This window comes from Dromiciops gliroides, chromosome 4, assembly GCF_019393635.1.
Source record: "Dromiciops gliroides isolate mDroGli1 chromosome 4, mDroGli1.pri, whole genome shotgun sequence".
NCBI lineage: Eukaryota > Metazoa > Chordata > Mammalia > Microbiotheria > Microbiotheriidae > Dromiciops > Dromiciops gliroides.
In genome coordinates this window covers 262,592,922-262,619,218 of record NC_057864.1, presented here as the reverse complement: position 1 = coordinate 262,619,218, position 26,297 = coordinate 262,592,922, and the positions used below count along the sequence as shown (strand labels likewise).

The 26,297-nt window shown below is 39.7% G+C and overlaps 1 protein-coding gene across 4 annotated transcripts in view; it reads left to right on the top strand.

The window, feature by feature from the left end:
* Positions 1–26,297, top strand: part of RCAN2 (regulator of calcineurin 2) — a 373,669-nt gene that overhangs the window by 200,332 nt on the left and 147,040 nt on the right. The window contains exon 1 of one of the 4 annotated variants that reach the window (XM_044001793.1): positions 11,459–11,892. The exons of 2 other annotated variants lie outside the window; for them this stretch is intronic. In XM_044001793.1, coding sequence (XP_043857728.1) covers positions 11,806–11,892 — 87 coding nt within the window. In that variant the 5' untranslated portion in view covers positions 11,459–11,805. Of the gene's footprint in view, positions 1–11,458; positions 11,893–26,297 lie in introns of those variants that run through there. One more of the 4 variants, XM_044001792.1, reaches the window with a different exon arrangement.

Genomic DNA, 26,297 nt, shown 5'->3' with positions numbered 1-26,297 from the left:
CATGTGATACATATGTGACTCTAGGAAAGTCACTTTGTTGTAGACAAATGCAGAAGTAGACATTTTTTTTCATCTAGGAGTTTTCCAAAGCAGTCAAGGTCACAGATCCAATCCTTTTCTCTTTAATGAGACACATGCCAACAGAATGTAAGCTCTTTGAGAGCAGGGATGGTCATCTCCGTGTTACCAATACCAAGCACAGCAGTGGTAAATGGTGAGGGCTTAATAAAGGTTTCTTGAATTGAATACATATTTCTTTTCTTTTCTTTTTTTTTTTTGCTGGGCATTGAGGGTTAAGTGACTTGCCCAGGGTCACACAGCTAGTAAGTGTCAAGTGTCTGAGGTCAGATTTGAACTCAGGTCCTCCTGAATCCAGGGCCTGTGCTTTATCCACTGCACCACCTGGCTGCCTCTGAATACATATGTATAACTGACATGTAAGGTTTGTTTATAGGAGAGGGAAGTTCAGGCTAATTTTTACCTTTCAAGACAAATAGGGGAAAGGGTAACTAAGGGGATTATATACACACATATACATATGTTCATGCCTATATGCATATATATATATATATACATGTGTATATGCATATACACATTTATGCATATACCCAAACTGATATATACATGTACTTGGACACATGTGTGTGTGTGTGTGTGTGTGTGTGTGTGTGTGTGTGTGTGTAAATAGCAATTGTTTCTGTTCTGGTCAGATACTCTAAGAGTCTTCCCCTCCAGACTGATTTTTTTGTGAAGACAAACTAGACTGTCTTTTACCTCATTTCTTATCTAGCCTTTAATTACTGAAAGGGCCTTGCCTCAGACAATTGAGACCTGGGAAAGATCTTAGCTTAAAAAGGCCAAGATTTTCAAATTGCATCCTGGTCCATCTCAGTTGTCCTGACTTATGTCTTGCCACTGGACTCCAATGACTCTGGAGGAGATAGTGAGGCTGACAACTCTGCAGAGCACTGCCTCACTTAAATCCAATTTGCTTGCAAGTTAAGACATCACCCTGCTGATGTCATTGGTCCTCTTGAGAATATAAGGATGAACAATATATGCAGCTATGTAACACAGTGGAAAGAGTCTTGGCCTGGAGTCAGGAAGACCTAAATTCAGATTTGGCCTCAGGCAGTAACTAGTTGTGCAACCTTGGGCAAGTCACTTAGCCCTGTTTGCCTCAGTTTCCTCAACTGTCAATTAGCTAGAGAAGGAAGTGGCAACCCCTCCAGTATCTTGCCTAGAAAACCCCAAATGGGGTAATGAAGAGTAGGAGACAACCAAAGCAACTGAACAACAACAAAAAGAAAAATGTTTTTTCAGCTTTTTGAATTCTATTCAATAAATATACAAGTACCTACTATGTGCTGGACAATGTGCTAGGTGCTAGGGAAACAATGAAAAATGACAGCTCCTGCCATTAGGCAGCTGACAGAAGAGAACTCCCTATGCTGCTGAAGATTGGTTCTTGCTCTTTAGTTTATAGCTCTAGAGAATTTCCTGGGGCACCAAGAGGCAAAATGATTTGCCTAGGGTCATAGAGGCAGTGAATCAGAGGTTGGATCAGAACTTAGATTTTCCTGACCTTGAGGCCAGCTCAGTAGCCACTGTACCACACTGTTTTTCTGAAAAGAGGAAAATACAGAGGAATGTTATTACCCTGTAAGAAATTATGAATAGGGGCAGCTAGGTGGCACAGTGTATAGAGCACCAGCCCTGGAGTCAGGAGGACCTGAGTTCAAATCCGGCCTCAGACACTTGATACTTACTAGCTGTGTGACCCTGGGCAAGTCACTTAACTCCCATTGGCCCCGCAAAAAAAAAAAAAGAAAAGAAAAGAAAAAGAAAAAAAAAAGAAATTATGAATAGGGAGCAGCTAGGTGGCTCTGTGGATAAGGCACTGGCCCTTGATTCAGGAGGACCTGAGTTCAAATCTGGCCTCAGACACTTACTAGCTGTGTGACCCTGGGCAAGTCACTTAACCCTCATTGCCTCATCAAAAAAAAATCAAAACAAAAAGAAATTATTAATAGGATGAATTGGGGAAAACATGGAGACATTTGAATGAGATTTTGCAGGGTAATGTAAGCAGAACCAAGAAAACAGTAACATTGACATGAACAGAGCAAACTATGGGAATGATAAAACTCTGCTAAATTCTGTTTATAATTACCAGTTTTTGCCCTTGAAAGAGATGAGAAGATATCCCTTCTTGGTTTTGTCCCACACGATGGCTGTGGAATCCTGTAAGCACTGTCAGACACCATTACTGTGTTGATCGGTTTAGCGTGATCAGGGGTAAGGAGTGTGGAGTTGGTATATCTCAAAATTATTGTGATAATTTTTTTAACAAAGAGTTTGATACTTTTTAAATGTGGTACCTGTAACTGAATAGCACAGTATTTTCAATATGGCCTGACCAGAGCAGTTTACATCTAAATTGTCATCCTCCTCATTTAGGACACTTTTTTGACTACTATGGTTTGCATTGTTGACTCACAGTGAACTTACAATCCATTACAAATTCCAGTTGTCCTCCACCACTTAGGGACAGCTGTTGTCATGGAGAGCAAAGGCAAGTGGTTGTGACAGAAACTTTCCACATGAGGTAAAGTCTCAGGTCAACTATGCTTGGGATGTGGGGCATTCAAGGAATTATGTGTCCCTTGCTCAAGTTGATATCAGTCTATTTATTAATCACCATTCATTGGGTCCAGTTGTTGTGACAGGCTTGTGTTTTTAATCAACCAGTTATTCAATAAGCATCTTTTAAGCTCCTCCTTATGTAACAGGCACTGCAGTAAGATTTGTTGTTGTTCAGTCATTCAGTTGTGTCTGAATCTTCATGACCCTATGAACCATAGCACGCCAGGCCCTTCTATCCTCCACTATCTCCTGAAGTTTGTCCAAGTTCATCTTCATTGGTTTTCATGAAACTATCCATCTCATCCTCTGCTGTCCCCTTTTTAGTCTTTCCCAACATCAGGTCTTTTCCAATTCTTCTCATTATGTGGCCAAAGTATTTTAGCTTCATTTGCAGTATTTGACCTTTCAGTGAACAGCCTGAATTAATTTCTAAGTATTGGCTGATTTGATTTCCTTGCTTTCCAATGGACTCTCAAAAGTCTTCTCCTGCACCACCATTCGAAAGTGTCAATTCTTCATCGCTCAGCTTTCCTTATGTAGTTCAACTCTCACAGCCATAGCTTTGACTATACGACGACCTTTGTCAGCAAGGTGATGTTTCTGCTTTTTAGTATGCTGTCCAGATTTGCCCTAGCTTTCCTTCCTGAAAAAATCCTTACATTCCATAGGGGGAAGACAACATGTGATTATATTAGCATAAAGAATTATATAATATATGTATATATAATATAAAGAATTGACACAAAATAAATACTAATTTATTAAATCCAAGGTAGTTTTGGAGAGAGGGCATTGGTAACTGGAGGTGACGAGTAAAGGTTTTATATAGAAGGTGGTGATCAGATTAGTCATTTGATCCTCACAACTATGCTGGGAGGTGGGTGCTATTATTATCCCCATTTTTACAGAAGAGGAAACTGAGAAAGACAAAGGTTGAGTGACTTGACCAGGATCACACACCCAGTAAGTGTCTGAGGCCAGATTTGGACTCAGGTCTTCTTTACTGGAAGGCCCAGGCTCTATCCGCCTTACCATCAAAATGACCCTTTTAGGTCACTGGTGATCATCATACAGATCTTGTCTTTGGCTTAAGGCATCTCAAGTGGTTGCATTGATTCCATAAGCCATTACACATTATGTAAATGTGACTAGATACTATTGTTATTTCTTTAGACATAGCACAGTGCAGTGGGGAAAGTGCATCTGACACAGTGACTGGGGACATTTGGTGTTTATATGTGTATGTATATATACGCCTGTGTGAGAATGTGTTGTGTATTTGTGTGTGAGCATGTGCACATGTGTGTATGTGAGTACACACATGGTGTGTGAGTGCGTATGAACGTGTGTATCTTTTGGTGGGGAGAAGGAGGTGGTGCCCATAACCAAACCTATGATTTTATGAATATGAATAAGTCTTGGTGATGAACCAGATTTTCCTGATCTGAAGGTCATTTCTTTATCCACTTATAAAAGACCTTTAAAGCTACCTTCAGAAACTGTGGGTCAAATTAAAATGATTTCTTTTTCTTATTGAGGAGAAGATTGCCCATCAGACACAACTGCAGAGAACCGTCCAAGAATGCCCTGACTTGTGTTAGGCTCACAGATACATTGAATCTAATGCTTTCACTTTACAAGCCCAGAAAGGTTAAATCACTTGTGCAGGGTCATACTAGATGTGTCAAAGTCAGAATTTGAACCTAGGTCCTCCTGACTCCACATTCCCTGCCTCTCAAGTTCCCCACTCCTGGCTTAGGGAAAATGCCAAGGATCTCTCCTGTCTGTGTTTGGATGTAAACACTAAGTGAGAAGGACTCCTGCTGACTTTCACAAGAGCCTGCCGGCACAATCCCTTTGATGGGTCACTCTTTGGCACCATGGGGTAAGCTCTCAAACCCAAATGGGGCTCGTGGGGTTTGGTCACGGGGATGACTGAGGCCACAACAAACTTTCTGCTAAGCTGAGATACTTGACTAGAATTAGTGCAGTGTCCGACAGAGTGCTTATCAGGGTTTTTCTCCTAATTCTAACTCGGCTTCAATTATGAAAACAGATTTATTTCTGTCTCATCCCATCCGGCCCACCATTCCCATGGCTCCCTGTCTGTGTCTGTAATCCTGCACTGTCTGGCTGGCTAATCCCCTATTGTCATGGATTGGTACTGGTGGGGTTGGTTTTGAAAAGTGTTTCAGCATCACAGCAATTGCAGGGAACCCATACAGAACTGTCAGCTAATTGAATATGGGGCAAATGAGGTGGGAGATTATGTCTTTCCAAAGGATGAGCCATAAAAAAGGGTCTCCCTCTTTAGACTTGGAAAGGATAAAGGATAAGGAAAAGAATCAGTGTAATGCAGTTGTAAGAGCTCTAGACACAAGGGGCCTGAATTCAAATTCTGCCTCTGCTGCTTAAAGGTCACTTCTGGTTTCTGGGTATCCTCACCAGTAAAATGAAAGGGATAATCTTGATCGATGACCTTCAAGGTCTAAATCTATGATGCTATGATCTTATAATCATGAGGTGACCTTTGCAATTTGGGGCAAGTCATGCCATTTTCCTGGGACTCAGTTTCTCCTTCTGAATGGGGAATTGGACCAGATCATCTATAAACTCCCTGTCAGTTCTAAATCTGTGACCCCATGATTCTGAGATCCTGTGAGACTCAAGCCTCAGTTTCCTCGTCTATAAAATATGGGGTTGGATTAGATCACTTTCACAGTCCTTTAACTCTAACCCTTTGATCCAACTTAGAAAAGTCCCATCATTTCACGGCCCTCAGTTTCTGAATCTGTAAGATGAGGCAGCTAGATGAGAAAAACTCCAAGGTCCCCTCCAAATCCGTGATCCTAAGGAATGATGCTGGACTCCGCAGGAGCCCACCCCCTAAGATTAACTGCAAGATCGTGTGTGTGTTTATTTAAGAATCAGCAGAAGGAGGTGCTCTGTGGTAAAGAGATAATATATTAACAGGTGCTGAGTTGGCCTGAGCTCCCTGCAGCTATAAGGAGAGCTGGCTTTCAGTAAAATTGGGAAGGAGGCAGTGTTTATCTTTGGTACCTTTCCACAATTCCTTTTGCATCCTGTAAGGTAACCTTCTGTCTCTAAACCTATGAGCCTATGATCTTCTTACATAAGGATGTGCTAGTATATGTTTAACAACCAGCTTTCAAAATTCAATACATTCAACACACTTTTAAGCTTAATCTTCATTTTCATATTTTTCTTCATCCCTTTCTGAAGTCTCAACAATCTAGAGAACAATAAATCAAGTTCCAATTTGTAGCATTTGCCCAATGTCCAAGGTGTAAATGTTGTTGTTCAGTTGTGTCCAACTCTTCCTGACCACATTTGGGGTTTCCCTGGCAAAGATCCTGGATTGGTTTGCCAATTCCTTTTCCAGTGGATCCATTCTGTTAGGCAATCAGAGCTTAAGTGACTTGCCCAAGGTCACACAGCTATTAAGTCTCTGAGGCTAGAGTTGAACTCAGGTCTTCTTGACTCCAGACCTAGTGCTTTATCCTGAGCCATCATCTGCTTCATTTGTGATCTTAGCTACCCACCAAATCTGACAGGTCTAGACTCTACCTGGCTAGGACATTTTTATGTTCTTATACAGGGGCATGTTAGAGCCAACTCATATTAGCTTGGGAGATGTGATTATTAAATGTTCAGTGTGAACATCTATACCTTGAAAACTGGGAAAAACTACAAATTAGGGGTTGATTTATTATTTTGTTTATTGTCTAGACTTAAGGAAGTGATGGATACATGTTCATAATACAGATTAATCTTAAAAGTGGGTTGTAGAGGGGACAGCTAGGTGGCACAGTGGATAAAGCACTGGCCTTGGATTCAGGAGGACGTGAGTTCAAATCCAGCCTCAGACACTTGACACTTGCTAGCTGTGTGACCCTGGGCAAGTCACTTAACCCTCATTGCCTCGCCAAAAAAAAAAAGTGGGTTATAGGTACCTTTTTTCCCTTTCTTAGGAGAGCTGGTTTTTAAACATTTACCAATGCACTCCTACCCTTAGATGACCAGGAAGCTGGCTCAGAGACGCTGAGATACATCAAGTCCTGGGGTGATTTTGACTTCTTTTAGGTAAATATGTGTTGTATGTGGAAGGAAAGAAGCTTCAACAGGGAAAAACTGATCCTGTCATACTTATTATCTAATCTAATTCCATCATTTTGCACATGAGGTAATTGCACCTCACAGAGGTGCAATGATCGACTCAAGACCATATTATGAGTTAGCAGCAGAACTAGAATCTAAGGCTCTTGAGTCAGTAAACATTTATTAAGCACCTACTAAATACCAGATGCTGTGTTAAAGTCTGAGGTTACAAAGAAGGGCAGAAAATAGTACCTGCTCTCAAGGAGCTCAAAAACTAATGGAGGAGATGGCACAAAAACAACTGTGTACAAACATGATATAAAAATGATAGATTAGGGTTAATCTCAGAGGGAAGGCACTACGGTTAAGGGGGAATAGTTTTCCCTTGGGCAGATATGATAGGTTAATTCATGCCAAGGTGCTAATTACTGATAATAGGTGAGGAAATAGTTTGATCCTCAAAGGTTCCTGTACAAGTGTGGGAAAGAAAAAAACACACAACTCTACTGCTTTTGTGGGTCGATTGTGTCTGTCTGTTTGGGGTTTTTCTTCTGACCAATGTTAGGCATCTTTAGTGCAGAACTACAGCTACTCTCCAGCTTCTAGCCTCAGAAAATTCCCTTGGAGTACTGGTGACTTGCTCAGGGTCACACAGCTAGTTTGTGTAGGGGGCAGGACTTGAATCCGGCTCTTCCTGACTCCAGAGGTTGGCTCTCTGCCTCCACTATTCATATGCCTTAGCATTATACCTTTAAATAACAGATGATGGTGATGGAAAATAATGTTACCAATTAATCATAAGAGACATTAGTTGGTGCAGCTTCTGAGACTGGAAGGACTCTGCTGCCTGATGCCCAGTGGCCACAGAGACTTAGTATGGCATTATCTAAACAACTAATGCCAAGACTAGAGTCCCCGCAAACAGCTGGTCTGGAATAGCCTTATACATAAACAGAAGAAATGAGTGCCTGCTTGGTTTAAATCCAGAGGGCCTGGGAAGGTTTTTCCTTCACTCCCAATATGTCCCCATTCTTCTCATTAGTACCTAAAAGTCCATTATCAAAGTTGGATTGCCTTTGACCTCAGATAAAAATAACCTCCAAAGTAACACTAAGACTTGCCAGTCATTTTATACCTTAATATTACAGAATTTATGAGTCTCCCCTCTCCAATCCATGTTCCCTCCAAACAGTTGCTAAAATAATCTTCCTAAAGGACATATTTGACTATGCAACTCCCCCTCTCATTAACCTTCTGGGACTCCCTATTGCCTAGGATAAAATACAGACTCCTCATTTTGGTAAAAGAGTCCTCCACAATTGGGCTGTACTTTACCTTTACATTATTACATGTTTGTCCCCTTCAGGCATTCTGTGTTCCAGTCAACTGAAGCTACTCACTATGCACTCCACACCTTTGCTTCATCCCTGGAATGCTCAGGGATGAATTCTCACCTCTGCCTCTTAGAATCCTAGCTGGTCACTAGTGCTCACACCTTAATTGTCAGGCATATAGAGTATTTATCATTTACATCTTGTATTATTACTCATGATCATACAATTTTTTAAACAAGTTAAATATTGGGACTTTCTGATATTAGCATTAGATACTTTCTTGTTTTTGTTTTTGTTTTTTTGTTTGGGTTTTTTTGGTGAGGCAATTGGGGTTAAGTGACTTGCCTAGGGTCACACAGCTAGTAAGTGTTAAGTTTCTGAGGCCGGATTTGAACTCAGATCCTCCTGACTCCAGGGCTGGTGCTCTATCCACTGTGCCATCTAGCTGCCCCTAGCATTAGATACTTTCTGAAGCTTAGAATGGCCCTAGGACTTTGAGGATACCTTCTTTTTAGATTCAAATGATTTCTCTTCCCAACTAGACCCAAACTATGCCTTTTCAATCAACATGCATTTTTTTAAAGCCCCTACTACATGCCAGACACAGTGTCAGATGTTGGTGATACAAACATAAAAATGAAACAGACTTCGGGACATTTAGATCTAAAGGAGGGAGAAAAGCATTTACAAAGTAAAATACAAGGTTTTTTGGCTGGGACTGGAGGGGTATGGGGTCGGAAAAAGGTGCGGTGGTGAGGAAACCATTAGTAATTAGAGGAATAAGAAAAGTCTCATGTAACGGTGGATTTTTGAGCTGAGCTTTGAAGAGAATTGAGAGGGAGTGCATTCCGGGACAAAGAGACAGACTTTGGGAAGGTATGGAGATGAGAGATGGGGCATGATCATGTCTGGAAAGATAACTAGGTTGAAGCCAATCTTTAAATGTGACCCAGAAGGGTTTGTATGTATTCTTAACCATTATTGGAAGCCATTAGAGTTTATTAGGGGTAGGAAGAAAGGGGGAGGTGAGACTTTTAGAAAAACCTTTTGGCAACTACTGGGTGGAAGAGGAAGAGATTTGAGGTGGGGAAACCATTTAGAAGACTGTTGTCCAGATGGAGGGAGGTGAAAGCCTGAAAAGGGGAGATTACTGTGTGTGGAGATAAAGGAATTGAAGAAAGAGATGTTACTTCTCCATATCCCGCATAAGCCTATCACAGCACCCAACCTACATGAAACGCTCAAAAAACATTTGTTGTTTTCCTGGTAGATTAAATTTGATACATATGATTCCTCGAAGGACAGGAACATTGAATGTTGAAATGTTGCTCAGAAAGATCAGAAAACAAGGAGGACAACAAAAGACATCTATGTGGAAATATCACAATTATCTCTTGCATGTAAAATCAGAGCCCTTTGTCCTGACATTTGTTTGAACAAAGGATCATGGAAATATCCCTGTTCTCCATTGTTTCTTATCTCTCTGTCTCTCTAGTTCTCCTTGCCCCCAAGAAAGAGGATGATATCCCAGGAGCATTGATCTGGAACTGGTAAAAACCACAGTGGCCATTAGTCTAACTTCTTATTTTAGAAATGAGGAAAATCAAGCGCCCAGAAAGGTTAAATGCTTTGCCCAAGTAACTCTGGTAAGAAGTACTGCTAGATCCTAAATTTTAAACCTAGCTCCCTCCTTTATATTTCATTCAAGTCTCAACACTTCACCCAGTTAGGGAGCTAGGGACCCAGTGGATAGAACATAGAACTCGAGAAAGGAAGACCTGTGATGAATTATGCCCTCAGGCACAGACTAGCTGTGTAACCCTGGGAAAGTCACTTAACCTCTGTTTGCCTCATTTCCTCAACTGAGAATGGGGATAACAATGACACTACCTCAGGTTTCTTTCAATATTTTTGTGAGGCTGTTATGAATTCGAATTAAAAATATATATAATGAGAATTTAAACTTTTTAATTTTTATTAGAGGTCTAGTGATTAAATGATAAATTTGTTGTTGTTCAGTCATGTCTTACTCTTTGTGACCCCATTTGGGGTTTTCTTGGCAAAGATACCAAGTGTTTCACCATTTCCTTCTCCAGCTCACTTTACAGATGAGAAAACTGAGGCAAACAGGGTTAAGTGACTTGCCCAGGATCACACAGCTAGTAAGTATCTGAGGCCAGATTTGAACTCAGGAAGATTAGTCTTTCTGACTCCAGGTCAAGTACTCTATCCACTATGTCACCTAGCTGCCTCAAAATGATAAATAATATTTCACAATTATTAGCCTATTTTCCACCCAAGGCAATGAGATAGGAATCACTATAGATAAAAAGATATTAGAATATTAAAGTGTTAGAGGCTGTGTGGTACTATTGAAAGAGTACTAGACTAGGAAACAGTTCATGGGGGTTCTAGTCCTACTTCTGCTTTGAACTCATTGTGTGACCTTGGGGAAGTCATTTCACTTTTAGGTATTTATTTACTTTTATGTAAAATGAGGAGAGTGCTGACCTAGATGATGATTTCCAATGTCTCTTCCAGTTAGAAAATGCCCTAATATTTGATGAATACTAATGGAATTTTCATAATTAATGCCAAAATGAAAGCCAATTCTCAATGTCTCCTCTGTCCACCTCTGCTGGTCAGTGTCGTTACTCCCAAGAACCGGGAGAGGAAGGGATGCCTGTGGCCAGCTCAAAAGACAGACCTTGGTCCCATATACTGATCTATGCCAATGCACTTCTCCTATTATATCCTGCCATCTGCCCCCCAAAGAAATAGATGCATGTTTGGTTTGTAACCTCCTGCACATGGCCCATTTTTGGTTAGAGTGACCTTGGTGCTTGCTCGGGTGTCTGAAGAGGGAAGAGAGCTTTTAGCGTCCCCGGCATGCCCTGACACTCCTCCGAGAGCATTCAGCCAACCTGTAATTATCTCCTCCTCTCGGGCTGCCTAAGTGACTGATGGCCAGCTATGTGCAGCCCCTTTAAGGACGGAGTTCCATTCTTCTTATACCCTGCGCGCTTTCATGCTTTCGGATGCATAGAACATGTGCACTCCGCTGATGGGCATCAGACAATTAACATAAGCCCAGCGATTTTCAAAATGTTTCAACTTCATCCTAGTATTGTGGGGGGTGTGAGTGTGTATGTGTTTGTGTGTTGGGGGGAGAGCGGGGAGAAAAATCGGCAAACCTTCACCTCACAATGCTTAACTGCAGAATTATTTCCCCCAACAGAGCAGAACCTCTGATGTCAATACCCCACCTTTTTTTTTTTTGCAAACCTAAGCACTCGGCAGAAACAACAGCTATGACTCAGTTCCCAGCGAACGTTGCCCGAATTGATTTAGTCCAAGTTCAGATTTAGCACATAATCATGTTCAATTTGCTCCACTGCACTGCCTGGAGATAAAAGGCTTGTGGAGGGGGAGAAAAAAAAAAAGTAGATTTAGCTTATGTCAGTCTTTGTGGTGATGTCATTGCCATGCGAGAGGGACGAGGCTCTGTTTCTCGGCTGTGCCTGCTCAGTTGCAAGGGTATACCAAGCAGAGGCAGCTCTGGGTGCAAAGAGTCCCTGGCTCCAAGAAGAACACACCACTGCCCACTTTGCAGTGGAGATTCTTAATTGGAGGCTTTTCACATAACTGAAAACTCCGAAGCTGCTGAGTTCTGCTTTTTTTCTTTTTTAAATACAAAGAGTGGGGAATGCCAGCCCGGAGCATGGACTGTGATGTCTCCACTCTGATTGCCTGTGTGGTGGATGTGGAGATATTTACCAACCAAGAGGTTAAGGTATGCACTGACAAGCCCGCTTTCTTATTTTTTCTTCTTTCTCTTCTTCTTTCCCTTCCTCCTCCTTCTCTTTTCCTTCTCTTCCTCCTCCTCTTCTTCCTCTCTTTCCCTTCCTCCTAGTTTTTCTTCCTCTTTCCCCCCGCCCGTCCCCGTTTTGCTCTTCCTCTTCCTCCTCCTTCTGTTCTTCCTCTTTCCTTTCCTCCTCCTTCCTCTTTCTCTTTCCCTTCCTCTTCTTCTTCATTCCCCTTCTCCTTCCTTTCTTCCTCTCCCTCCTTCCCTCCTTCACATTCTTTTTTTCCTTCTTTCCCCCTCTTCTCCTCCCCCTTCTCTCTCTTGGTTATCACTGATGCTGCTTTGAAAAGCCTTTTAACTTAAGGAAATAAGAGTTTGTTTATTAGCTTAAAAACAGAGGAGAGGTGTGATAGTGGTCTGCAGAAGAAACACAGGCAATGCCTTAGTGTCTGAACTACATCAAGTTAGATGAGAAGATGTCCTGTGAATCTTTTTTTTTTTTTTTTGCTTTTTCCTTTTAATGCAGGAAAGGGCAGCAGCCAACATCTCTTTGATTATCCTCTTGACTTTTCATGAGCCCTTTTTCCTGATAACTACATATTCCTTTCCTTTCCTTTTATCTGTCAGTTAAAAAAATAGTGTAGCCTCAGTTCTAAGAGAAGCTAGAAGCTTAAATGGTTAAAGAAAATGTGTCCAGCAAACATCAAACCCAGGATAGTCCGATGTGATGACAGAACAGCTTGCTCGTCATTTATTCCATTTAAATGTTTTGAGAGATGCTCCTTAAGTTTAGCAAACACAGAAGGGCTGCATGGGGCAGTTGTAATCTTCACAATCCTTTCTAAAAAAGCAAACAAAAACAAACCAAGTTCCACTTGTCTAGAGGTTCCTTAAAAGGAAACAGGTAAAGGAACAGGTTATTTTTGTGACTGAGTAGACGCTCACAAGGAAAGTTTGAGTAGTTCAGTCACAAATCGAGTAGGGTGGAAAAATCAGAACCAGTTTTTTAGACTTAACATTCTCTGCTAGTTCTTACTGATTGCTGCAGTTGTAGTCTAATTGTCATGTATAATTGTACTCTGATGAAATCAATTATCTTCAGCATTTGGTTTTCTTTGATGGAAAGAATCTACTGTCATGGCAAAGGAAATTTTAATTACTCTTCTCATATAGGGCTAAGGCAGCTAAGTGTCAGAATGAGCAAAAATATCATCTTCTTTAAAATATTGATAAAGAAAGATATTTCAACAAAAAACATCAAGAGTTGTTAGAAGTTTAGGAGGAAGAAAGGGGGAATGTTAGTTGTACACATAACTGCTTCAAAACAGTTTTGAACTGGATTCAAGGGTTGAGTTGGTCACACCTGCTTATTTTTAGGCAAGCATCATGGCAAATGTCCAGTGTCTGCCCTATAAAGTAGTGCCACTAAGTCAGAGCCCATGTAAAGCCTAGTGGTCTGCACAGAAGAAAAGCTCATTTAATGTTGGTTGAGTTGAATTGAACCATGTGCACTGGTTTAGATATGCATGGGAGGCCAGTCAGCATTTCACATACCCTTTCTAAAAGATGCCTTCTTTCTAAAAGCTCTGCCCATCATCATGGTGTGAAACCAACGTAGATAGTAGGAATAATGAAAGAGTTAAGTTATGTGTTCCAGGAATTACTGGTGCAGAGAGATGTATAATTATAATTGTGAAGCAAAAGCCAGCATTATGCCTAACATCCATGGAGTATTTTAGACAATGAATTGCCAGTTTTCCACGTGACATGGGAAGGTCATCAAATAGCTTTGGACTTTTTTCCATCATGTTTGTCTGAAACATGGTCACAGGAATTCAGATCATGAGCATTAGTATTATTAGTTACTGAGTCCCTACTATGTGAAGTGCACAATACGGGGGTGGGGGATACAGAGAAGTATAAGGTCCAATTCTGTTATGCCAACAGTTTGCATTTTAGGTGAAAAAATAGACATATTTGCATGAAAGATACTACCCTCACTCTAACCCTCTTCAATGCTGTATAGTATATTGTTTTTACCTCTATAATGGATTTATTTACATTATGTTCTACATTCTATTATACATATAAGGATTCATAGAGCATGGACTGGTGTGCCTATGCAACCTGAATATGCCCTGTTAATGCCTATTTTCTATAGTTGTATATATTCTGCCCCCTATAAATTTCTGAGATCGGTGAAGATAGAGACTATATGTTATTTATATTGGTAACATTTAACACAGTAGAAGGCACTGAATAAATAAATGTCTGTTGAATGAAAGTATTTTCTAAGCACCTACTATGTGCCAAAAACAACGAACTGAGTTGCAAAATGAATGAATGAAAGAAAAAGTATTTATTAGATGTTTACTATGAAGATGGTATAGAAATAAGGGCTATAAGAGTTCCGAGAATTTCAGAGGAGATAAAAGATGATTTCTAGCTAGAGAAGTTGGAGTAAGCTTCCTGAAAAAATATTGGATGGATCTGATTGTTATGGGCAGAAAGGGAGGGTATTTCACCCAGGAGGAAAGTGGAAAAGCTTAAGGAGAATTGGATGGAGAATGAGTGGATCCTTCTAGGTGGAACAGAGTGTTCACCTAAGTAAGGCTCATTGTGGGTGATATAGGTTGTGGTCAGATGGTAGAGGGTCTTATACAGCTTGCTTTCAAAAAATCCTCCAGCTTGAGATTGATATTCCATTTCATGCCAGCCCATGGATGTGTAATGCTACAAGACATTTGTTTCTGTTTACTCAATCTATATAGCTGATAGATCAATGGCATTTCCTCACTTACAGAACATCACAGTCAGTAGCTTTAGGGCTGACAGTCTTTCCCCACAAATAAACAAAAACTGGCCTCTAACCTTAGATATTTGCTTTCCAAAATATTCCCCTTGTGTTTATGCTGTGTCTTATATTTTTAACGTCTTTGTGGAAAAAAATAAAGCAATATAGATAGATATGCCATAAGTGTACTTAAAAGCCAGAAGGCAATGACTATATTGCTGATGGCACTGACAAAGTAAGCTAAATTAATGCAGTTTAAACGAATACAATTTAACTTCGTTTAAATTCTGGTACACAAAGGAAAATTTCAGAAAGGATGCTCCTACTTTTCCTTTGTCTAGACCTGTGATTTCATTGGAATAGGTAATTCCTGAGAAGGAAACCCACCCACCACCATCCTCTCTACCAATAAAGATTAACAACTGGGGGCAGCTAGGTGCCATAGTGGATAAAACACTGGCCCTGAATTCAGGAGGACCTGAGTTCAAATCCAGCTTCAGACACTTGACACTTACTAGCTGTGTGACCCTGGGCAAGTCACTTAACCCTCATTGCCCCACAAAAAAAGATTAACAACTATTCTGTAATTTATGATAGTAGACATTTTTTATTATACCAATAATTCATCTTTCTATTTCCTCCATTACACATTTCTCCTACTCTAGTTCTGAGGGGGAAATAAATAATTCCCTCCTATCTTTTAGTAGAATGTAAGCTCTTTGAAAGCAATGACTCTTCTAATTTTTGTCTTTTTATTCTCAGTGCCTAACACAATGCCTGGCATATAGTAAGTACTTAATAATGCCAATTAAATCAATTTAAACTTAAAAGACACTATGGATTCTAAGAGCCAAGGTTCCATTTAAATACCTATTTATCTCTTGTGAAAAATTTCAGGGACCAGCCTCCCATTGTCCTCCACAGATCTCCTTCCCCAAAATATCTGTGATTTGATACTGTAAATTCCTTGTAGAAGGATATAGTTGCTGTCAGTGACATACAATATAATCTTTGAAGTTCATCCTTTTTGAAAAGTATATCCACATGTACTACAAGGGGAGACAACATCTAGTACTGGTCACCAGAGGAAGAAAGGAACAAATTCCTACTATGGGGTGTGGAGACATAAGCTTATATGATCAAGAAGAACTGTCTTGGTCTGGTATAGTTTGTTGTACAGCCTGGATTCTGAAGAAATGTATTTCAAAGAGTTCAGAGAAAGAAAAAATAGGCAGAATCTAGTGTTCTATGATTGTGGAGGGGAAATTGGCTTAAAAGGCATGAGGTCATTTTGAGAAGGAAATTATTTTTAAAATAATATTTTCTTTCAATTACATCTCAAAATAATTTTTAACATTCTTTTTTATTTTGAATTCAAAATTCTCTCCCTCCCCTTCTCACTCCCTGAGATGGTAAGCAATTTGATATAGGTTATGCATGTGCAGTCATGCAAAACATATTTCCACAATAGTCATGTTGTGAAAGAAAACAGACAAGAACAAACAAAAATCACAAAAAATCAAAGTAAAAGATAGTATGTGATTGATCTGCATTCAGACACCATCAGTTCTTTCTCTGGAGGTGGATAGTTTTTTTTCATCATGAGTCCATTGGAATTGTCTTGGATCCTTGTATTGCTGAGAATAGCTAAGTCATCACAGTTGATCATCATATTACATTGCTGTTATTATGTAAAGTGTTCTACTGGTTCTGCTCACTTCACTCTGCATCAGTTTATGTAAGTCTTTCCAGGTTTTTCTAAAATCATTTTGTTCATAATTTGAGAATAAAATTCTGATGAAATAGACATTAATTATTCTGATGCAGGAAAATAATATGGCTGTACAAGGAACTCACTGATCAGTTTGCATTTTATTTTATTTGCGGGGCAATGAGGTTTAAGTGACTTGCCCAGGGTCACACAGCTAGTAAGTGTCAAGTGTCTGAAGCTAGATTTGAACTCAGGTTTGCATTTTGTAATGACATGTTCAAAAGCAGCAAGGGCAGGAAGTACAGCATAGATACAAATGATTGGCATAATAGATAACAGAAATGTTCAAGCACAGAATAAGCTGAGGTGTTCAGCAAAGTTTAAGGAGAAAAAGAAAGAGGAGGAGGAGAACAAGAAGAACAAAATTTGTGTTGAGATCAAGAGAAAAATTAAAGAAAAGACATGATCCCTGCTTGTTATGGATGATAATGGATGATGAAAAAAAGTCAAAATTACTCCATTCCTATCGTGCTTGTTTTCTACACAAAGAATAGTGACAGTTGTTCTTCTACTTATCTTACACTTGAGAGAAAGTAGTTAGCAAGGAATTAAAGCACAAAATACATGAAGAGAAGGCAAAGGAGCATGAACTGCCCCCACTGAGTTCAAGACACCTTCCTAGACAAACTACAATCCCCACATTTTGAAAATGTAGTTAGGTGTCATTGCTAAACCACCAGCAGTGATCTTTGAATAACTGAAGGAGATAGTCCTCTGTGGTACTTTTCTATAGAGACTGAGAGAAGTATTGCTGGACTGAAGATAAGAAAATACAGTTATCATTTCCACATCATAGGACTTAGGGATTATAAATTTTTGACCCTCCCTTCATAACAATGAAGTCAGAATTATTATGGTATTAAAAGATAAAATACATTGATATTATACAATACTATACATATATTTTATGCATTTCTGAGTTTCTAACTTTTTTTGTGTCATCTGCTGGCCTTTGTATGTCATCTGGTGGCTTCCACAAAACTCCCACCAAATTCCCATTTAGTTTCTTATGTTTACCTGTGATATATCTAAACTGTGATGGGGAAAGTTGAGATGTGAAGGGATAACTGTATTGTTGCCAGTTTTCAAATGGAGAAAGAGGTGAATCCTTTAAAATTCAAGCTACTAGCTGACTAGAGTAATGACTTCTATTATTGGGCACAATTCTAGATCGACTTATTAGAGGGTTATCTTGTGAACACTTTACAAAGAGTTAGAGTAGAGACAGCATGACTTTATCAAGAACAAATGGTACCAGATTAACCTAATTTCCTTTTGTGACAAAGTAATTGGACTGATATTTTTGAGCAACATCACAGATCAAGTATAATTGAATTTCTATAAGGAATTTGCCAGTTTTTCAGCATTTTACAGGGGACAAGATGGAGAAATGACCTGGGACTAGGTGAATGACTGACCCCAAAGAGTAGTGATGATTAAATCAATGGCAAGAAAGGTTCCAGTAAAATGCCATGGCTCTATGTCCATGGCCCTTCTTATGTTGAACATTTTTTATCAGTGACTTGGTATAGAAGGCCTACCTCAAAATTCTCTCATGATCCAATGCTATAAGGGATTACTTATACAGAAAATGGAAACGGAATCACCAGAGATCTCAGGGCATATAACAGGTTCTGTAAACCTCGTAATGAGTCAGTGATATGATATGGCAGTCTAAAAAAAAATCAATTTGCATTGAAAGAGGTCTTGTGTCCAAAATTTGAGGCATGACAGCACTGTTGTATTCAAGTCAGAGCTTATCAGTTATTGTATTCATTTATATGAACCACATTGTACCAAGCCAGAGAATACCCAAAGGAATGGCAACTTGAATGGTAAGAAGACAGAACTATGCCATGAGTGGAACATTTGAAGAAACTGAGAGTTTTCATTCTAGAGAAAAGAAGACTTGGGGAAAACATGATAGATGTATTCCAGTATTTGAGGGGCTGGTATGTGGAAAAAGGATTAGTCTTTTTTTCCATTTAGCTTCAGGGGGGAAAGTAGGAATGGAAATTATTTGTGGAGGCCAATTTCAGCTCAATACGAGGGATATCAATAATCAGAAGGTCCAAAATATTGAATAAATTGCCTAGGAATTAATGAGTTCCCTGTCATTGATGGTATTCAATTGGAACCTGGATGATTACATAAGTTTTCCCAATGTTGTAAAGGGGATTCCTTCTCAGGTTGGTATTTGACCAGAGCTCCTTTAAGGTTCTTTTCAGTCCTTGGATTCTATGAGACTCAGAAAAGCAAAGTGTCCAAGATCATAGGCATAGGTGATGATGGAGATGGAACTCCAACTTGGATCTTCAAACTCCTAAATCCTAGTTCTTTTCTGATTATACTGTGCTGTCTCTTCAGCCATCTATTCTCCATTCTAAAAAACATTTCAATTCCTTCTTGGTTTCTTTCATGGGTTTTGATTTCTTTCTTTTGTGCTCTCTATAACTTCTCTACAACACCAAAGCCTACAAGGAACATGGCTGTGAGATCATAATACTAATGATATAGTCCAACTTCCATGAAGGCTTCAACTAAGCTATAATTTTATTTACATTTTCATTCAATATTCAAAAGAATTTCTCATCATCTACTGCATGGTAAACATTATATAAGAAGCTGGGAATAAATACAAAGCAAAAAGGAAACAGTATCTTCTCTCAAGGAGCTTACATCTTATTAAGAGAAAGTACATGAAATATAACTATAAAATATCCATATTTTATAATTTTTTAAATTGATATGATTTATAAATATAATATACGAACAAAATATAATATAAATATGAACAAAATAATATATTTCTAAATATAAAGTATGAACAAAATGAATCCAAGATAAATTTGGGCTGGGGCACTAGCAGCTTGACGGATAAGGAAAGATCTCGAATGAAAAACAGTATTTTATATAAACTTCAGAGGAAGCTAGGGATGATAAGAGGTAGAAGAGCAGGAATGATGCTTAGTCTATTTCAAACATAGAGGTGAGGAATGAAATGTCATCGATGAGGAACAGTGAGAAGGAAAATTTGGCTGGGCCATCCACAGAATGAATGAAGAAGAAGAATGTGTAAATAAGCTTGAAAAGGTAGACTGGAGCTACATGGCAAAGGGTTTTAAATACCAAACAGAGGAATTTATCCTAGAGGTAATAGGAAGCTCTAAAGCTTTTTGAACAGGGTAGGTAATATGGTAAGATATATTTTAAGATGATCATTTTGGCAGCTGTGGAGAGAATAGAAAAAAAGAGGCTTAATAATTTTTATTGTTGGTGAGAACTATACTATATTACTGACCCATGACCAGTATATGTAATGCTATTCCACTTATTATATAAGTAATTCCATACTGTGGAGCTGCTCAACACAATACATTCCTTTTAGCTGGAAACCAAAACCCTGGTCATTCCAAGAATCATTTTGTTCGGGGGGGGGGGGGTTCATTTCCTTGGCACACTTCACATTCAGCTGTTATGAGAAGTACACAAATTACTTTACATAAATAGCCTCGCCTTTCTGGAGCCTCAGTTTCCTCATTAGAAAAGTGAGGATTTGGACTAGATGACTTCCAATGTCTCTTCCAAATCCAGAGCTATGAAGCTTTGGCAGCTAAGCAAGCTTATATCAGGGATTAATTAAAAGCACAAGACAAAAATGATCTGACTTCAAACCAGTCTCCCATATGTTAGCAGTGTGCTGGTAAATGTTTAATAACTAGGTCTTCCAAAAAACAACACACTTTAAGTTTCGTCTTCATTACTAACATTTTCTCCATCACTTTACTAAATCTAGAAATCAACAAAGCACTAAATTAAGCCTTGATTTGTAGTTTGCCAATTTCTGAGGAGGTTCTCGAGAGTTGGTCCAAACTAGCTCCAGGACTCGCTGTCATATCTTTCCTATCTTCCAGCATGCTAACTCAGACTTTTCCAAGGTCTGGGACTGTTAGAAAATTATATCTCTCTGAGCCTCAGTCTCCTCCTCAGCAAAATGGAAATAGCAATACCTATCGTTCTTCACAGAGTTGTTTTAAGGCTCAAGTAAGATAGTGTTCATATAACCCAGGCTTCCCTTGCCCACAGATTTATTGTCATGGATATATGGTGGTTGAGGTATTTGCCATCCAGGTGGCCAGATTCCCCAGAGTTCCTGAAGTGCCAGCATTGATCTTTTCCTGACCTTGACTGGATATATGGGAAAAAGTCAAGATGGTAGCCAAAGAGGAGGCATATGTGGGTGGTGTCCCCAAGACTCTCATCCTGCTATAGAAAGAATTGTGTAAACTTTTAATCACTGTACAAATGTCACTTATCCCTACTCCAATGACAACTCTTGTGATTACTACCACCAAAATAGTAAATTAACCAGACTACCCAATTCCTCAAATATTCTGAATTTTAAAAAGTTAACACATTTTTAAACCAACCTTTTGATTTCATAGCTGTTGGGATCTCTAAGTGAGGGATTTCCTCTGCTAAAGCAGATCAGCACCTCCTCTTCGACTTGTAGCCCTAAAGAATTGTCTGGAGCCCTGAGAGGGTCACACAGCCAGTATATGTCAAAAGTGGCATTTGACACATTTGACCATCACTTGCGGACTCTAAGATCAGCTCTTTGCCTACAATATTCATTGTTGGCTCCCTTACCTTATGTTGTTAAGAAATATTGCTATACTTTATTTACATAAAATATTTCCATCCTAGTTTTCTGGATGATAATACTGGGTTATTAAAAAACAAAACAGTTCTGAAAATCCTTTCTCTTTTCTCTGTCCACTCTCCTCTTTTTCTCTTCCATGTCTGACTCTTTCTCACCATAATGGGCAAGGACTGAGGCAGTTCTGCATAAGCAGTGGTTTATGGCCAAATGAAAATTAGGGATTTCATCTAAGAAAATCTTGCAAGGATTGGGAAGAAACTCTTATTTATCCTTAATTTTCTATAGTTTTGATACTATCTGTGTGGCCTCTGATTAGTCACTTCATTGCTTATGGTTTTAGTTTCCCCATCTGTAAAGGAGGGAGTTGGATTAAGTGACCTTTTTTTGTTTGTTTGGTTGGTTTTGGTGAGGCAATTGGGGTTAAGTGACTTGCCCAGAGTCACACAGCTAGTGTCAAGTGTCTGAGGTTGGATTTGAATTCAGGTCCTCCAGAATCCAGGGCTGGTGCTCTATCCACTGCGCCACCTAGCTGCCCCTTAAGTGACCTTTAAAATCTAGATTTCTTTCATTCTATGCCAGGAAAGAGGGAGGAATGGAAGGAAGGAAGGAAAGAAGTCAGAAGGAAGGAAGGAAAGAAGATGGAAGGAGGGAAGAAAAATGCTTTTATAGGGTGTGGAAAAAGGAATCATGGCAGGAGAAAGACAAGAATAGAAAAATCTAAGCAGTGTCTTAGGGACAGTTGGGCCTAGACAGGAAGACAGATTAGTGATTAAATAAGAAATTCCACTAGGACTACTGGAAGAATTTCAGTGTTTCAAGGACATTTGCACTGCTGTGAATTACAGAGGCACTCATGTCAGGTGCTGTGGGTCTATTTCCATTAAAATTGAATTCCATTTAAAAATGGCATTTTATCATATTTTAATGGAAACTCAGGGAATATAGATTCTGCTGGCATTTGTTTCACTAGGTAACAAGTCAAGTCAACAAATATTTAGTAAGGGTCTACTATGTGCATGATGGGAATACAAAAGAAATACAAAAATCAGTTCTTCCTTTGAAGGAGCTCAAAGCCTAACAGGGGAGATGACATGCGAATGCCTATGTATTAACAAGAGCTATACAGGCTAAATTGGAGATAATCAACAGAGGGACATCATGAGCATTAAGGGGGATCTGGAAAGATTTCTTTTAGAAGGGATTTTATCTGGTTCCTGAAATAAGTCAGAAAACCAGGAAGCAAAGATGAGGAAAGTACTTGAGGCATGAGGGATGGCCAGTAAAAATGCCTAGAGGTAGAACAAGTGTGGAACATATGCCCATGTCATGAGATCTCAAAGTATTTGGAGAGGAGTAAATAAGGTGTAAGAAGACTGGAAAAGTAGGGAGGGGCTAGTTTATATAGAGACTTGAACTCTGAACAGAGGGTTTTTTATTTGATCCTGGAGGTAATAGGGAGCCACTGGAGAGGAGAGGAGGGGTGGCAAGGTCATACCTATGCTTTAGGAATATCAATTTGACAACTGATTTGGGGTTGAACTAGAGTAGAGAAAAACTTGAGGCAGGGAGGCCACCCAGGAAGGCTTTTGCAACAGCCCAGATGGGAGGTGGTGCAAATCTGGGTGGTGGCAGTATCAGGTAAGAGCAAGGGAGATTACAATGATAGAAAGAACAGAACCTGGCAACTGAATGAATATGAGCGAGAGGAGGGGAGTAAGAGAGAGATATTGAGAAGAGAGAGAGTGAAAGAGAAAGAGGTGGGGGGGGAGAGACATTGAGAAGAGAGAGAGAGAGAGAGGATGACACACAGGTTTCAAGCCTGAGTGACAAGGAGAATCATGGAACCCTGAATAGTAATAGGGAAGTTAGTATGAGGGCTAGATTTTGGGGAAATGATATTGAGTTCAGTTTTGGAGATGCTTCATTTAAAATGTCTGTGGGACATTCGATTGAAGATGTCCTATAGGCAATTGAAGATGAGAGACTGGAGGTCAGAGGAGAGGTTAGGGCAGGATAAATAGATCTGAGAATCATCTACATACAGATGACAATTGAATCTATGGGAGATGATGAGATCACCTAGAAAAATTGTATAGGAGGAAGAAGAGGACCCAGGACCGAGCCCTGGAAAGACACCCGCAGTTAACTATGACCACACCCCCTCATAATACCAGCTCTAAATTATACAAACTGACATTTATGTTTTATACTTGCATTTTATGGTTACAAAGTACCTTGTGCACAAAGACATCTTATTTGATCCTCATTGTACTTAGGAAAGAGCACTGTGGGGACCTGGGTTTAAACCTTCTGATGCGTACAAACAGTGTGACCTTGTACAAAGTCATTCCTGCCTGAGGCTCAGTTTCTGCATCTGTAAAATAAAGGGATTGGGCCAGTCCCCAAATGTCTTCATGCCCTGGCCCATTCTATAAGATTGTATGCTGGGGAGGAAGGTGAGATCTGTATTGAGAGAAGGGAATGTTGATGCTGGCATTTCATATCTTTGTTTTGACAAACTGCAAGAGCCAAAAACATATCCAACCTTCACCTGAGGGGTTGTGAGGGCCTCTATTAGCTCCAGAATCAAATATAGGCTCCTTCATTTGGCATTTAAAGATCTTTATAACCTAGCTTTTACCCTCGAAGAGATAGCTAGGTAGTGCAGTGGATAGAGCACCCAGGATGGAGTCAGGAAGACTCATCCTCCTGAGCTCACATTTGACGTCAGGCACTTAACTAGCTTTGTGACCATGGATAAGTCACTTAGCCCCAATTGCCTCAGTTTCCTCATCTATAAAATGATCTGGAGAAGGAAATGGCAAATCGCTCCAGGATCTTTGCCAAGACAACCCCCAAAAGGGTCACAAAGAGTGACCAAAACAACTGAAGGACAACAAAAATGTGTCAAGCATTGTGCTAAGTTCTGGAGATACAAAGAATGAAAATAATATGATCCCTGCCCTCACCTGCTAAAGAGGGAGAAAACTTATAAATAACTAGGGAAATGCAAGATATAGACAGAGCAGATGGAAGTTAATCTCATAGGGGAAATCACTAGCAGCCCACAGAGACTAGAAAGCCCTCTTGCAGAAGGTGATTTTTATTTGTGGGGCAGTGAGGGTTAAGTGACTTGCTCAGGGTCACACAGCTAGTAAGTGTCAACCCAGTCTGAACCTAGGTCCTCTTGAATCCAGGGCCGGTGCTTTACCCACTGCACCACCTACCTGCCCCTAGAAGGTGATATTTGAGCTGAGTCTTGAAAGAGGACCGGAAAAACTGGAGGTCGAGGTGACAAGAGTTTTTCAGGGATGAGGAACAGCTAGTGCAAAGGCTCAGTGATAGGGGTGGAGATATTTTACAGATGAGGAAACTGAGGCAAACAGAGTGAAGTGACTTGCCCAGGGTCGCACAACTAGGAAGTGTCTGGTCTGAGATCAGATTTGAACTCAGGAAGTTGAGTATTCCTGACTCCTGGCTCGGTACTCTATCCACTGAGCCACCTAAATACTTATTAACTGACTTGTGCTTAGCACATAGTGCTTATTAAATTCTTATTAACTGACTTGACTGACTTATCCCCTATTTTCAACTTGCTACAATAATTTTCAAGAATTCTATAGTAACAATACCTCACATTTATTTAGTGACTGAAGGTTTTCAGAGCCCTCCTTCATAAATTGTCTCATTTGATCCTCGAAACAACACCGGGAGGTGAGTGCTATCATTGGCCCCCATTTTATAGATGGAAAAAACAAACACAACCCAAGGCTTGAGAGAATTAAGTGATTTTCTCAGGTCCACACAGATAGTAAGTATCAGAGGCAAGATTTGGTCCTAGGTCTTTCTGATTCCAAGTCCCATAGTCTATGCATCATACCATGTGATCGAATCTTTTACCCACATCAGTTTGATGATGAGTACACAGAAGAAAAAATCCCTAGCCCAAACTGTACAAACTATGTTTGTGATGAATACACAGAAAAAAAAAATCCCTTGCACAAGCTGGGTTTATCTGAAGCCAAAAATAATTATCAGCTACTCCTTCTGGCTGGGAGATAAATTGCCCTTGTAATATTTTCTCCTGAAAAAAAAAAAAAGTAAAGTGTTCATTCCCACTATCGTGTAATAAAACTGTACCCAATCATTATCAGATGTAGCTGCTGATATTTGAAGGAAAGGTTCTGAGAAGTCTGGGGCCCTCAAAACCAAGGACAGAATGAGAATGTTTCAAACTTTTAAAAAGTTTCTGACACTCTGCCTGAGATGTCCTTCTCTGAAAGGAATTATCTATCCTTTTCAATTACATTTTCAATTACAGACTTTATCTGGTTTACCTTTTTTGTTGGATAAGACAGTGAACCGATTTCAGTCCCCAGATGAGACGCCAAACCTAAGCCTTGTCTAATATCCTGCTAGTCCTCACAATGACCTGACTCGCTTCATAATTATAAGAGCTGGTCTATCTCCTATGGTTCCCCCTTTGTCCCACAAGGGAACTGAGTGTCCATCTTCCACTTTGTCCTAAAATATTTGATGTCTGGAAATCGGAGACTTTCTGAGTGTTATTTTCAGAACTTTCAATTCTCAGCGAGTTGGTTGAAAGAGATTGCCCTAAGGATCTCCGTATATATGGAGTCTGATGATTGTCTCAGTACTGTGGGTTTTCTGCCTTGGGACAGCTAGGGGGAGCAATGGAGAGAGGGCTAGGTCTGGACTCAGGAAGACCTGAGTTCAAATGCAGACTTTGAAACTTAAGAGTTGTGTGTCCCTGGGCAAATCACTTAATCTCGATAAAATGACTGTAAAATGAAGGTAATAATAGCACATACTTCATAAGATTGTTGTGAGGACCAAATGATATAATATTTGTAAAGACTTTAGCATATTATCTGGTTCATAGTAGGTATTTTAGAAATGCTTCTCTCCATCCTCAGATACTTCACACTTACTAGCTGTGTGACCCTGGGCAAGTCACTTACCCCCATAGCCTGCAAAAAAAAAAAAAAAAGAAATGCTTCTCTCCTTCTATCCATCCTACCTTCCTTCCTTCCACTGCACTGTGCTGATGCTGATAGGTATATCATGTTGATTCTGCACATAAGATCATACAGCCATTTATTAAGTACCTACTATGTCCTAGGCACCATATTAAGTACTTTGTT